A 16,010-nucleotide genomic window follows, 5' to 3' on the forward strand; every position below is an offset into this window, starting at 1 on the left:
GGCACGGCCGGGAGAAGACTTCAATCAAGATGAAGCCCGCCCCCAGCCAGAATCCAGGAAGTGAACGCGCGGCGGCAGCAGGTAAGTATGAAAACGCTTAGTGGGATAACCCCTTTAAACAGAAGAAAACACGCCTTCTAGAGTGGCCCAGTCAGAGTCCTGACCTCAACCCGATTGAGATGCTGTGGCATGACCTCAAGAAAGCGATTCACACCAGACATCCCAAGAATATTGCTGAACTGAAACAGTTCTGTAAAGAGGAATGGTCAAGAATTACTCCTGACCGTTGTGCACGTCTGATCTGCAACTACAGGCAATGTTTGGTGGAAGTTATTGCTGCCAAAGGAGGTTCAACCAGTTATTAAGTTCAAGGGTTCACATACTTTTTCCACCTGCACTGTGAATGTTTACATGGCGTGTTCAATAAAAACATTGTAACATTTAATTATTTGTGTGTTATTAGTTTAAGCAGACTGCGATTGTCTATTGTTGTGACTTAGATGAAGATCAGATCACATTTTATGACCAATTTGTGCAGAAATCCATATAATTCCAAAGGGTTCACATACTTTTTCTTGCAACTGTGTGTGTATATGTGTATATGTGTGTGTGTGTGTGTGTGTGTGTGTATATATATATATATATATATAGATATATATATATATATATATATATATATATATATATATATATATATATATATATATATAGGATGGGGTTCACTGGAAAGTAATGGGAGGTGGATGGGATGTGTTCAGCGATTTTGTGCAACTGACAGGAGCTCTGAGCGACAATAACTCTCTGACAGAACTGAGGTGATCAGAGGAGGTGAAGTCACCTACCCAGACTCGTGTCTCCTGATTGGCCCTGGGTTGGCAAACTGTGATTGGTAGCTGTCTGTGACAGCTGCTAATCACAGCTCTGTCACCACCTACATGGTGAAAGGTTCACATGGCATCCGCATCTGGGATGGCTGTCAGAGCGCAATGACAGCAGCGATCCCTGATGCCTTCCAGCTCTGATTGGTCCATTGGAGGGACCATCAGAGCCTCTAACAGTATGGACCATACAGCCTATAACAGTTTGTGGGTGTCTGAGCGCCGCTGCAGTCTCCGTTACAGCCCATCTCCCTGAAGACGCTGCGCTTCTAATAAAACCAGCGCTGATTGGTCCATGAAGTCTCATGGCAGCTATGATCACAGCTCTGCCACCATAACGTAAAAGATGGTGACAGTTTCTAGCCATGACGTGTGTACCCATCATGAGCATCAAGTAACACTGCTCCATGACGGGTATACTCGTCAAATAGCACTAAGGGGTTAATGATATAGTATATAATCTCTTTCTAACAAAGCTAGAACCAGCCCTGTACTGCACATGAATCCAGGCTCCCTCATTCATTGTTCCATTTGATCTGCTAGATTTATATCACTGTGGCAGCTCGGGGGTGTGTCCTTTCTGCTGAAGCTCGGGGGTGTGTCCTTTCTGCTGAAGCTCGGGGTGTGTCCTTTCTGCTGAAGCTCAGGGGTGTGTCCTTTCTGCTGAAGCTCAGGGGGGTGTCTTTTCTGCTGAAGCTCAGGGCGTGTGTCCTGGTTGCTTCAGCTCTTTTCCTATCGCAAATCAGGAGGCAAATGAAGGATGAAATGGAGCATGTGTGTCCACCTCAGAAAGTTGGACAGAGAAATAAGATAAAGAGAGAACAGCAGGTTATGCAATACATATATATTTTATTGAGTAACTCAGTGGCTATATAACATTTTTAATTAGATGAAATTGCTAAAGTATTTTGATCCATGTGCTGGTTTGAAAACTGCTGAATATTTTTTGTGGGACAACCCCTTTAAGTTCAAACCCCTTCTATGACCAACTAAAAAAGAGTGGCCAACACAACCCCTTTAAACAGTGTTCTAGCGTAGGTGTTTTCTGTAAGACATGTTGAGATGATTAATGTAGTGACATATTCTTATTTATTGTCCATCTGACACAGTTTTGATTTGTGTCCACAGTCAGTTTGATGCAATGTGGCGTTGCCCACGGAGCGTGTCTACGATTGTGTGTGTCCATGAACCCTCATGTGATCCCTCAGACTGTGGAGGACACGGACAGTGTATTGCAGGAGAGTGTCATTGTAGAGACTATTGGACAGGGAGTTCTTGTGAAGTTCTAAGCTGTGGACCATCAAACTGCAGTTCTCATGGGACCTGCACCCCAGGTATGTATCTCCTCCGATGTGTGGTATACTTACTGTAGGCGTCACCTCTCTGGAATGTTTTTATAATGGCTGCTTGCTCTCTGTCATCTGCAGGTGGATGTGTTTGTGACTCTGGCTGGATGGGCAATAACTGCAGCAGTGGTAAACTTCACTCCATTTCTCATAATCAAAGGGGATTTTACAGGGGGAAAAATATATGTAAAAAGGATGAAAATAAGCTAAAAAAGACACCATAGAGATCTCCCACTGATTCCATTCCCCACTGTTGTCTACTAACTGCTGCTCTGTTGATGTCCTTACACATGAATGTTTAAAGGGGTTATCCCATCATGATGATCACTGGAAAATCTGTTAATGATTTGACAGTGATAATTGTTGTAAATATACTTGATTAACCAATTCCCACCGTTTAGGAGAAAATTCATCCCACTTGCCTCATTGTTGTCATTCAGTCTCCCCTGGTTACGGCCACCGCTCTTCTCCAGAATCCCAGTGACCGCGCTTGGACAGAAGACTTCTTCTTTTCTCCCGGCCGCTCGCTGTCCTGAACGCGCATGCACGATGGTGACTTCTTCCTGGCCAGAATAGTACAGAGCCGCGAACGTGCACGCCGGCTCTGTACTATACTGGCCAGGAATAAGTCACCATGGCGCATGCGCGGCGGCGTGTGCATTCAGTCCAGCGCCCGGCCCGGAGGAAACTTCAATCAAGATGAAGCCCGCCCCCCAGCCAGAATCCAGGAAGTGAACGGCACGCTGGCAGCAGGTAAGTATGAAAATGCAAAGTGGGATAACCCCTTTAACGGCTGCAGCCAACTAGTGGCTACAGTGGTCGCCCACTACAGCCAGTTATTGGCTGCAGCAGTCACATGTCCCTGTCTCACAAGGTCATCAACGCAGCAGGAAGTAGAGATCGACAGGAGACTGGCGTCGGCACTGAGAGGGGAATAAGGCTGAGTTCACACGGGCGTGACTGATTTGTTCAGGATGCGTCCCGGGTGTACTGCGGCAAACCCGCGCGAGTAGGTACCCAATTGCAGTCAGTTTTGACTGAGATTGCGTTCCGTTTTTATCGCGCGGGTGCAAAGCGATTTGTACGCGCGTGATAAAAACCTGAATGTGGTACCCAGACCCGAACTTCTTCACTGAAGTTCAGGTTTGTGTTCGGTGGTGTGTAGATGTAATTATTTTCTCTTATAACATGGTTATAAGGGAAAATAATAGCATTCTTTAATCCAGAATGCTTAGTAGAAGGTCAATTGAGGGTTTAAAAATAAAATTAACTCGCCTCCTCCTCTTGATTGCGTAGTTGCCGGCCTCCTATTTTTATTCAGGACCTGTCAAAGGACCTGTGGTGACGTCACTGAGATCATCACATGGTCCATGGTCCAAGGTGATGGACCATGTGATTGTACCATGTAATGTGACGTCACCACAGGTCCTTTAGCCGGCAGCTCATGATTAAAGTAAGAAGAGATCGGCAACTACGCGATCAAGAGGAGGAGTTTTTTTTTTTTTTTTTTTTTTTTTTTTTTTTTTTTTTTTACCCTCAATTGACCTTCTACTAAGCATTCTGTATTAAAGAATGCTATTATTTTCCCTTATAACCATGTTATAAGGGAAAATAATTACATCTACACACCACCGAACCCAAACCTGAACTTCAGTGAAGAGGTTCGGGTCTGGGTACCACATTCAGCTGAACGGCAGGGGTCCCGGGTGTCGGACCCCACTGATTAGATACCAGTGACCTATCCTGAGCATAGGTCATCAGTATCAAAATTTTTATTTAATTTTTTTTTACCCAAAAACACTTCTGCATCTGTCTTGGAGTTTTTATTTTTTCACTGAGGTGCCATTTTTCCAAAAAACGCTCTGTGTGAAAGCAATCTAAAACAGATGTAGACCGCTTAGTTGAGTGTTTCATTTCAGCAGTAAATGTATTATTTTTTTCCTTTTAAGCTTGTAAGCATGGACACTATGGAGAAGGATGTGCCAGTGTGTGTCATTGCCAGAACCATGGGACCTGTCACCATGTTAATGGGACTTGTGAATGCCCAGCAGGGTTTACAGGACTGTACTGTGAGGAAGGTAATGCCCTATATTCTGTCACCCTGCGTCTGAACTTGAGTGAATAATAATGAATCTACATTTATTTATTTTTTCACTTTTTGCCCATTTAAAGCAGCAAGACAAAAATGTTGCAGAAAGATGCACATCCCCAAAGTAGTTTGTGTCTGTGCCAAGCGTGATTGCCAACACTTAAAGTGCTAGTCTACACACTGTATCATCAATTGGTGCATGTGAATAGACTGACAATCTGCCTGTGTAAAAGGACCCTAAATGTTTTCCCATCAAACCAGCAGACGCTTGGGGGAGCCTAACAAACCTCACTATAAGGCCCCTTTTACACAGGCGAGTATTCAGCGCGGATGTGATGCGTGAGTTGAACGCATTGCACCCGCACTGAATCCCAACCCATTAATTTCTATGGGGCTGTTCACATGAGCGTTGATTTTCACGCATCACTTGTGCGTTGCGTGAAAATCGCAGCATGCTCCTCTTTGTGCGTTTTTCACGTAACGCAGGCCCCATAGAAATTAATGGGGTTGCGTGAAAATCGCAAGCAATTGTGGATGCGGTGCGATTTTCACGCACGGTTGCTAGGAGACGATCGGGATGGAGACCCGATCATTATTATTTTTCCTTATAACATGGTTATAAGGGAAAATAATAGCATTCTGAATACAGAATGCATAGTAAAATAGCGCTGGAGGGGTTAAAAAAAAATAAAAAACTATTAAACTCACCTTAAACCACTTGCTCGCGCAGCCCGGCTTCTCTTCTGTCTTCTTTTTTGCTGTGTGCAGAAAAAGGACCTGTGGTGACATCACTCCAGTCATCACATGGTCCGTCACATGATCTTTTACCATGGTGATGGACCATGTGATGACCGGAGTGACGTCACCACAGGTCATTTTCCTGCACACAGCAAAGACAGAAGAGAAGTCGGCTGCGCTATCAAGTGGATTAAGGTGAGTTTAATTATTTATATATATTTTTTTAACCCCTCCAGCGCTATTTTACTTAGCATTCTGTATTCAGAATGCTGTTATTTTCCCTTATAACCATGTTATAAGGGAAAATAGTACAATCCACCCAGCACCTAACCCAAACTTCTGTGAAGAAGTTCGGGTTTGGGTACCAAACATGCCGATTTTTCTCACGCGAGTGCAAAACGCATTACAATGTTTTGCACTCGCACTGAAAAATCGCGCATGTTCCCGGAACGCACCCGCATCTTTTCCCGCAACGCCCGTGTGAAAGAGGCCTAAGGGCTCGTGCACATAAACGTAAGGGGTCCGTTCCGGTATTGTGGTATTATTGGTCCGCATTATATACAGGCACTGGCCGTGTGCACTCCGTGCTGTAGAGACATTGACTTGAATGGGTCAGCGATTTGCAAGATATGGCAAAAGATAAGACATGTCCTATATTTTGCAAAGCGAAGGCACAGATCGGAAGCCCGCGGAAACGCTTTCCGTGCCGCCACACCACAAAAGATAGGACATGTCTTATCTTTTGCCATATCTTGTGGATTGCAGACCCATTCAAGTCAATGGGCCCTCATCTGCAACACAGAGTGCACACAGCCAGTGGTCCGCAGCATGGGCACGGAGCCCTTACTTTCATGTGAATGAGCCCTTAGGCTCCATTCACACGTCCGCAATTCTGTTCCGCATTTTGCGAAACGGAATTGCGGAGCCATTAATTTCTATAGGGCAGCATTATGTGCTGCCCGGATCCGGAATTCCGGGTCCACAATTCCGTTCCCCCCAAAAAATAGAACATGTTCTATTTTTGTCCGCAATTCCGGACAAGATTAGACATTTTCTATTAAGTGCCGGCGATGTGGGGTCCGCAAAATGCGGAACGCACGTTGCCGGGGTCCGTGTTTTTTGCGGATCCGCAAAACACACATTGCTGTGTGAATGGAGCCTTTAGTCTGTAGAATCTATTGGTCACTGCCAGTGTCCTTCATGTGTTGGATCCGGCACTGCATTGTATTTCCATGTATGACTGTAAGCACGACTGAGATGTGCAGCCTGATATTGTATGTAATACTGTATTTATTTTTTCCTGTAGTGTGCCCATTTGGTTTTTATGGTTTGAGATGCCAGGAGATTTGCCATTGTGGGAAACAGTGTTACTGCCATCCAGTAACAGGAAGCTGCAACTTTACCCAGGAGCCCAGGACACTTGAGCTTTTATCAAAAGGTTTTCATTCTCATTCTCATAATGGCTGTGGCTATATGTATAAATATAATATTTTTACATAGATTACTAATCGTGTGCGTCTTGGGAAGAGTGAACTCCTGCTGCCATTAGTTCTATATAAATGAATTCTCTTCTAATATTCCAGTTGGCTCCTGCATGGAATCTCTGTTAAACTCCTCCTGGTGGGACGCTGTGCCCTCTGATGCCAAAGTCACGTATCTAACAGAGTAAGAATCTCTTCCGGTTTAGTAATTCATTGTGAATTTTAGGCTACTTTCACACTAGCGGTTTTTGCAGATCCGTCATGGATCTGCAAAAACGCTTCCATTACAACAATACAACCGCATGTATCCGTCATGAACGGATCCGGTTGTATTATGTCTTATTATTATGCGTTATTCTGTCTGCGATGGGGACGCAACGGAACAGAATGCTGCAAGCAGCGTTTCTCTGTCCGCGATGTGTTGACAATGAACGGGGACAAAACTGAAGCGTATTCTTCCTTTGACGGATCTCAATAGTGGAAATGTAAAAGGCTAGTGTGAAAGTAGCCTTACTTAATCTCATATTAAAAGGGTTTTCTGAGATTTTCCAACCGATGACCTCTGGAAGGCACTGGCGCCAGTATCTGATCGGTGGGGGTCATCAGCACTTGAAGTAGCGCTGCAGCCTTCTCTCAGCTCACCAAGCACAGCGTGTGACCGATGAACGTGACGCCATATGGCCTAGACAAAGCTGCGAGAAGGCCGTGGTGCTACTGCGAGCGTCGGTGCCTTCTCAAACAGCTGATCGGCAGGGGTCCTGGGTTGTCAGACCCCCAATCAGATACTGATGACCTATCCAGAGAAGTTAAATAATCTCAGAAAACCCCATTTAAAATTCTAGATGATATTCAAGAGGATAATCACACATTGAATTTATTTTTATTATAATAAATTTTTAACTGACACTTAGAGACTGTTACCCTAAGCTAGCCATATACGTAACAATTAAAGTGGTATTACCATCTTAAAAGGTTAGGGCATGTATCTGGGGTGTGTCATAACATTATGATCTGTGGGGGCAGCAGATAATTAGCAGGAATTGCTAGAGGACCCTGTGGCACAAAATAAATTTGTAGTTCCCTGCTGGTTGGGAGCTGAGAAATAGCACTAAGGCCTCTTAGGGGGTGGGCAGGGGCTGACTGGTTCACGCGCGTAACAAAACACAAGGTGCATATTAAAATATATAACACTATATAAACTGACTATGGTCTCTGCTGCACTGTACCGTATTTTTCGCCCTATAAGATGCATCTAGGTTTTAGAGGAGAACAGTAAGAAAAAAATATTTTTCATTACACCTCAGGTCAGACCAGCAATCAGACCCCCAATGTTAATCAGACCTCAGATCAGACCCCCAATGGCTTAGATCATCCCCCCCAATGTCTGCCATAAGCTCCCCCAATGTCAGCCCCTCATGTCAGCCATCAGCCCCCAGTGCAAATAAAATAAAATAAAAACACCTCTCCTGCTCCTGGTCACCATCGCGATCCTCTTCATTCTGCTGTCGGCTGGCTGTGTATAGCGGCTCACAGTGTGAGGTCACAGAGCGACCTCGCGCCGTGCGCAGCCCTGCACAGTCTATAGCCGAGCCGTGGACCAGGAAGCGGTGAGTACAGATCCTTCACTGCTTCCTGGTTCTTCTGTACTAATGAAGCGCTTCTATAATGGAAGCACTTCATTAGTACAGAGTTAAAGACTGCCCTGATCGCAGGTTAGGGCATCTGCTGCTGTAGTTCTGCATAATCCGGGTATCTGCTGAACTGCACAGGAACTGTGCTTTTTTTTCAACATTGAACTATAGCGGGAGGTGCCCTGGCTATACTGAACTGTGTTTTAGGCCTCTTGCACACAAACGTATTTTCATTCCGTTTCTGTTCCATATTTGTATTTTTATTTATTTTTTTGCAGACCGTATACGGAATCATTAATTTCACTGGATACTCTGTGTGCATTCCGTTTCTGTATTTCCGTTCCGCCAAAAAATAGAACATGTCATATTATTATCCGCATTACGGACAAGGATAGGACTGTTCTATTAGGGGCCAGCTGTTCCGTTTCCGCAAAATACGGAATGCACACGGATGTCATCTGTATTTTTTGCAGATCCGTTTTTAGCGGACCGCAAAATACATATGGTTGTGTGCAAGAGGCCTGAGGCTACTTTCACACTTGCGGCAGGACAGATCCAACAGGCTGTTCACCCTGTCGTATCCGTCCTTCCGCTATTTCGCCGGACCGCCGCTCCTTCCCCATTGACTATAATGGGGACGGGAGCAGAGCTCTGGCACAGCACAGCGAAAGGCCGCAGGACTAAAAGTCCTGCATGTCCGACTTTTTAGTCCGGCGGCATCTCAACGCAAACTGCTGTACTGCGCCGGAGCTCCGCCCCGTCCCCATTATAGTCAATGGGACGGCACAGCAAAATAGTGGAAGGACGGATCCGACAGGGTGAACAGCCTGTCGGATCTGTCCTGCCGCAAGTGTGATAGTACCCTTACTCAGAAATACTGCAGCGTTTCAGGGAAGACCTAGACAGAAAGGAGTTGCAGGGAATTGCTGCAAATGTTTTATCTTGAACTCTCCTAAATGCAGAAAATGAAATCTGCACCTGCTGACCCTCCCATTAAACCCCTGCTTCTCTTGTTACTTTTCAGAACTGTGAGGGGCAAGAAAAGTCACAAATTTTTATGCGAATCAGTTGTGTGCTATAATTTGCAATTTTCTCAGGAAAAAGGGAGACCTCTCCCTGAGAACGAAAGGATCAGGCCTGTTGCAATACAACTGCCTGATCATCATCCTTATCGTCTGGAGGCCTCAAACACATTAATGTCACCTGCCGACTTTGGTGGGATCTAATGTGTATGTCCAACTTTAAACTGGCCACACATAATCCGATTTGTAATGTGGATGGGTCAAGCCTGATTGCCTCCTCCCTCCCATGGCATCTAGGGGGGAGAACAATGAGGCATGTTATATTTCAACACGCCCAGCCCTTTGTTTCTGTAGGACATAAGAGCTCCCGGAGGTGTCAGGTGCCCCCCTTAGCTGATCATCATTTCTGCCCGTGTATTTAGCATATTTTTAATGTGTGATCCTATATCTGTGTTTTGCAGGCATTCATGGGCAGGCTTAAGCTGTACTCTCCTGGTGCTGCTTGTGGTTAGCATTGGGTTCAATGTGAGACCGCACTGGCCTCGTAGAAAAACCAGGAACGAATGGAATTATTCTTACCAACGGCTTCGAGAAATGAATGGAAAAGTGGATGTCCCAGATATGTATGAGACCAACGACTTGTATCACTCAGATATTGATGTGGACACGTCACATAATGAAACCAGGAATTGAATGCGTTGCAAATCGGGCTGGGATTAGTCCGCGCCACCTATGCATGCTGTGCTATGCAGCAGTCTAGTGCCTTGTGTGCACCCAGCGAGATGGGTGTAAAACTTGAAGGAAATGAATGTGTACATTAGCAGTACACTCATTGCAATGTATAGTATTTATAAAAAGTATTCTTGATTTTTTTTTTACAAAAAAAGTGCAATAATATTTGCATAGCCTTATTTTTTTTAGAGAGGCTGTGCTTTTTTCAACACTGGATTATTTGTCCTTTTTAATAGTTTTCTTGTTCACACACTGTATGATTGCAGAGTTTTTATCGGGAAGGTAACACGTACTTAGTAACTTGTGGTTTGCGGATCCTCCAGGTACATGTGTAATGAGCTTTTGATGACCAATTTGTTGATAAAGCAAAGCACGTAAGTACAGCCTGACTAAGGCTACTTTCACATTAGCGCTTTCAATTCCGCTATTGAGATCCGTCATAGGATCTCCATAGGGGAAGAAAACAATTCAGTTTTGTCCCTATTTATTGTCAATGGGGACAAAACTGAATGCAATGGAATGCACCAGAATGCATTCTGTTCTGTTTGGTTGCGTCCCCATCGCGGGTAGAAAAACCACTCCAACCAGTGTTTTTCTGTCCGCGATGTGGTACAGAGCAAGACGAATCCGTCCTGACACACACAATGTAAGTCAATGGGGACGGATCCGTTTTCTCTGACACAATAGACAACAAATCGTCCCCCATTGACGTTTTATGGTGTTCATGATGGATCCGTCATGGCTATAGAAGACATAATACAACCGGATCCGTTCATGACTGATGCATGCGGTTGTATTATTGTAACGGAAGCATTTTTGCCAACCCATGACGGATCCGCAAAAACCGCTAATGTGAAAGTAGCCTAACTGAAGTGGAAGCAGGCTTGGATAAAACAAGGCAAGATGGATCATGTGCAAAATACAATTTTTTTTTATGGATCTGATCAAAGTGTGTACGTCTTCTATGTGGTCAGATTAATCGTCTGACATTAAAGGGAATCTGTCGCCTACCTCATCGCTATTGAAGCAAAGCAATTGGGTAGGTGACAGAATGATCTTGTGTGTATGGCATGCTTTAGTACAGGGATACCCAATCTGCGTCCCTCCAGATGTTGCAAAACTACAACTCCCAGTATTCACAGACAGCCTACAGGCTAGCAGGGCACGTTGGGAGTTGTGGTTTCGCCACAGCAGGAGGGCTGCAGGTTGGGCATCCCTGCTTCAGTACAAACAAAATGCTTGATCATCTATATTATCCAAGGCCTTCTCCCGATCGTATACATAGTAGCAGGTGACATCAGTACGTGATTATTCAGAGGGGGCACTTGCATTATGTTGTTCACCTTCTGAAATCCATTTAGCCATATAGATGAATAGAATAAAAAAAAAATGGAGTAATACTGCAAGTACATTGCAGTGCCCTGTTACAGCCTGTTACAATAGTGCAGAGCTGTATTCACAATTAGAATGGAAACAGTCGGCAAGTTTGTGAATTGACTGCAACTTAAATGCAGTGGGAGAAAAATTCAGTATGCAGCACTGGCCTACAAGGGTGCACTCATACATGCAGGTTTTGTAACAGGTTTCTTGTCATTCTCATTTGTAGCATATGCATTTTGTGGCTTGGTATGTGCCACATGTAGCAAGTCTGCTCCCGCAGAGGATGAGGCTGAAATCTGCTACCGCAAACAAAAACGCCTGAAATGGGCTGGTATTAGCAGCGGCATTTCTGCCAGCATCGCAGAGACACTTCACTGCTTGAAAACCAACAGCACAAGTCAACACAGTGTGTGGATGACATTTCTGAAATCTTCCTTGTACTGTAAATGCTGTGGATTTTCTGCACAAAATATTTGTTATAGCATTTATGCCACATGGGACTGTAAACAAAAAAAAAAGCAAATATATGGAGGGACGTTAAAATGAGCAAAAAAATAGTTTTATTCAATGCATAACGTAGAAACATGTACAGGTGAATAACCTAAAAATAGTAGTGTTGGGCCAAAAACCAGTCCAGTAATACTCAATAGGGTGCACAGAAATGTGGTCGCAATGCCCACTCAGTGTATAATGTGGGGGAACACTGTGGACACCCCATATTTGATACGGACCCGGATAATAATGTATACAAATCCCACCGCTACTGGTGATTGGCTGTAATCATCCAAAGAGCAGCGTGATGCCACTGCACTAGCTATGAGCTGGTTGAATGGTATAACCACTGGGATTACCAGGTGTATTCAGAGATGTAATATCTCACAAAGAGGAGCCCGGTGGGATAACATTCACAGCATTACCAAACTGTCCAGTACAAAATCAGTCACTGGGCAGTTATGGTCAGCAAGCGGGATGGCTGTGCACTGTACCATCCCTCAACCACTGACACTCGTGCGGTGCACAACAATAACAGGTGATGGCTGGTTCCGGCTGTTGTACCACCAGCAACCAGCAGTCCCTGGTAACACTTGGCTACGGCTCAACGCGTTTCTGTGCACATATCTCGTGCACTTCGTCAGGAGCCAAAGTAGCAGTACACCTAAAACTGCCTAAGCCGAAACCCTAGTGTGGGAGATGGCATGTGACATGTGACTGTACCCTAAATGACAGAAAAACACACGTATTGAAAATAATGCATGTGTGAGGGCCTGCAGCGTCCCACACAGCCACCAACTAGTACCCTGCTCTGCTCTAATGAGGGGCATAAACCCAGAAATTACATATGGGGGTCTTTTTCTTATGGAAAAGATTCTGGCTCTAACTTTTTAGATTCCTAAATCAAGTTCCAAGTCCTGTTTTAAAAGAGACAAACTTTCATTTATAGAGTAGTCATCCAGTAGGTGGCACTAGAGAGATAGTTTGTGCACAAGTGCTTTAACCCCTTCGGGACATACAGCGGATGTCTGTTCTTTAAAATTGGCTCCTGCGGGCAGCGAGCGACATATCGAGATTGGCGATAACGCAGATCTCAGACATTTAACCCCTCAGATGCCGTGGTCAATTGTACACACAGCATCTGAAGTAGCTTTTCCCAGGAGTGCTGCGCTCCTGGTGCCGGAACAGCTCCCCAATGTGGCGACTGGGATTGCTGTTCATTCCTTGTGGTAGCCTCGGTCCCTCTCAAGGATCTGAGGCTACCACAGCAGTAGTTCTAGGGAGGTCTGCAGGTGACAGTTTGCAGTCTATGGTGCAATCGATCTAACAATTCCTTGTTAAAGTCCCCTAACCATAAAAAAAATATTTATCATTTACACGGCCGTGCCCAAAAACACCCATGTTATTTTTAAAATCTAAACATATATATCCAGTATGGTGAACGCTGTAATGGGGGAAAAAAAATTAAATGGCCACTGCTTTGTCATCAATTCACCTCCCCAAAAAAGTTATACATGCGCCCAAAAAAACTACAGTCCTGCAAAAAAATGAGCCCCCACGCAGCTCTGTTACTATAAAAAAAAAAAAAGTTATCAAGATCAGAAAATGGTGATACAAAAAAAAGAATGTTTTCCAAAAATTGTATATGGTATTGCTGTAATCGTACTGCCCCAGTTTTACTGCAAAGTTAACGCCATAAAAACGAAACGCATAAAACTGGTAGAATTGCATTATTTATATATCGCCCACCTTTCTCACTATATTGTATGTAGTATAAAAATCGTGCCATTAGAAAGTACTTGTGCCACAAACAATAAGTCCTTATATGGCTATGTGAACGGAAAAATAAACTTATGGCTCCTGGAAGGCTGACAGTAAAGAAAAGAAAATGCAAAAAAAACTAATATCGCCCTGTCCTTAAAGGGAATCTGTCACCACGTTTCTGGACTGTTATCTGATTTAAGTCCTGCATGTGAGTCCAGACCGCAATTTTTTTATTTCCCTACTGCCCCTCGTTCCCACGCTGTTAGCACTTGAAGCTGCCCTGAAATACACAGTCCAGACTACTGTGCTGTACTAACATAATGGAGTGGACTCGTGTGCGCATGCACAGCAGTCCTGACAATGTTTTAGCATAGCTTTAAACACTGACAGTGGGGGGAACGAGAGGCAGTAAGAAAAAAAAAAAAAAAGTGATCTCCTGATCTTCAGTTTTACTCATGTAGTAGTCCAAGAGTGTGGCGATGGATTCCCGGTAAGGGGTTAAACTTTTATCAACCCCTGATCAGTTCATGCGAGGATGGGAAAAACATTTCACATGATGCTGCCAGAATAACATAAAATAAAATCTATATTTTTATATTTGTTCATTTTTGTCCTGTTCTTGTAATTGCCCACTCGTGTCGTAAGCAATATACCTGTATGAAATGCGCCATATACCTGTATTAAATGCGTTTGATAGAAGCCGGCATGATGTGTGAGGGGACAGGAACTACGTCTGTGAGCCAAGCTGATAATGCTGAACCCGTAGTAACTGTCAATCGTGATGTCGTAATAAGATTCTGCTTTGCTTTGGCTTATGGACATCCGCTTGAGTTGTCACTACCTAATGTGGTCATTACCCGCTACCAATACTGGATGCGAACTGTATGAGATTTCAGGGGCAGTTGGTCGTAATCGCAGGCTCCATACTTTTTACAAGATCCCAACATAACAGTTGAGATCTTCCAGTATCATTATACTGGTCGTATCATCCATCCTTTCCTTGCCCGTGGCTCTACAGATTCTGTTCTTGAGCAGTCTGTGCCGTTTAGTTTCAGCTCCTGAAACGCTATTGCGATCAAGGGGGCGTCACTCTCAACGGGGTGTAAACCGGAGCTGTGGCGCGGTCTGCGCCGCCTGGACAGTGCCAGAGCTCTGGCTCACTCCTCATTAAGAATGACTCCCCTTTAAGACAGTCAGGGGTGGACTGGGAACCTAAAGTGGCCCTGGAAAAAGCCTAAAAGTGACCCCATGTTATAAGCGGGTCCAAATTGACAGAAAGAGGTACAACAGATGTAGGTTGGGGCAGCAATACCATAGTGCAGCACAAAATACTGCCACCACGATATTCAGCTGTATCACTATTCTGAGGATGGTGAATTCAGTAAGGGACCTGGGGGTACTGGCCAGGTGCATAAGTAACTGATGCTCCTAGTATTAATTCATGCCGAGAGCATCACATTGTTATGTACCTGGCCAGCGGCCGTGAGGAGGGCTCAGGCGGCCCCGTGGGTATCGGCCCACCAGGAGATTTCCCTGTGGGGTCTATGGCCAGTCTGCCCCTGTTCACAGTGCACAATAGCATATTAGGAGCTGAAACTAATGGCACTGATTGCTGTGAAATGGAGGAGGTTGTGGCAACGAGAACCAAAACTGAGGTGGAATCTGCAGTGTGGCAGAAGCCACGTAGAGGTGGTTCCGATATTAGATACAACAGGTCCTCCCCACTTTGGAAATATCTGCTTGTTCAATCAATTCCTTAAAAATAAGCAGATCGTTGTCCCCTAGCTGGAACTGCCAGAAATCAGCTGTTATCTGTGTGGAAACCTGGTAGTCATCTCCCTGCATTGCCACCAAAGGGGAAATTCACAGTGCCTATTAAATCAATGGGTTGTCTGTGTAATGTAGGACAGGTCTTCCAGAGCGAGAGTTTGTAGGTGTTCTTTACATTTGGATTTTTTTTTTCTCCAACACTGCACACATCCATTAGCTGCCACAGAAAATATCATATTCTGGAGAGTTTTGATATTTGTTAGCACAAAAACAGATAATTACGGTGCTGCCACGTTTTTTTTTTTTTGTTTTTTTTTTTGGGCCACAATGCGGAGAGGGAGAAAGAGCAGAGCCTTTAAAGCCCTTTTCTAAGTATTTTATGGGTGTGTTCAGATGTGGCAAATTGCAGTACAATACATGTGGACATGGTTTCAAAACCCCACCCACGAGGAGCATATGAGCATGGTGCGTATTCTGAAATCCTGCAGATCAATGTTGAGTGCATGATGTGAAGTCCACAGCATGATCGGCGTGCAAAATCTGTGGTAAAAAAGATCCTATCCAAAGTCAAAACTGCTGTCACATACAGATAAAGCACTAAGGGGATTATGTATTTTATGTAATGCTACTATACATACAGCACACTGCTATTTTTACAGTTTTTATACAGTTTAGGAAATCCATGTT

At 44.4% G+C, this 16,010-nt stretch overlaps 1 protein-coding gene across 1 annotated transcript in view; it reads left to right on the forward strand.

Annotated features, from left to right (window-relative positions):
* Nucleotides 1-10,422, forward strand: part of NAGPA (N-acetylglucosamine-1-phosphodiester alpha-N-acetylglucosaminidase) — a 37,738-nt gene extending 27,316 nt beyond the window's left edge. The window contains exons 6-11 of the mRNA XM_044273517.1: nt 2,007-2,212; nt 2,306-2,353; nt 4,174-4,302; nt 6,358-6,489; nt 6,635-6,716; nt 9,647-10,422. Coding sequence (XP_044129452.1) covers nt 2,007-2,212; nt 2,306-2,353; nt 4,174-4,302; nt 6,358-6,489; nt 6,635-6,716; nt 9,647-9,878 — 829 coding nt within the window. The 3' untranslated portion in view covers nt 9,879-10,422. The remainder of the gene's footprint in view (nt 1-2,006; nt 2,213-2,305; nt 2,354-4,173; nt 4,303-6,357; nt 6,490-6,634; nt 6,717-9,646) is intronic.
* The last annotated feature ends 5,588 nt before the right edge of the window (nt 10,423-16,010 follow it).

Source organism: Bufo gargarizans, unplaced genomic scaffold, assembly GCF_014858855.1.
Source record: "Bufo gargarizans isolate SCDJY-AF-19 unplaced genomic scaffold, ASM1485885v1 fragScaff_scaffold_703_pilon:::fragment_4:::debris, whole genome shotgun sequence".
NCBI classification, from domain to species: Eukaryota; Metazoa; Chordata; class Amphibia; order Anura; family Bufonidae; genus Bufo; species Bufo gargarizans.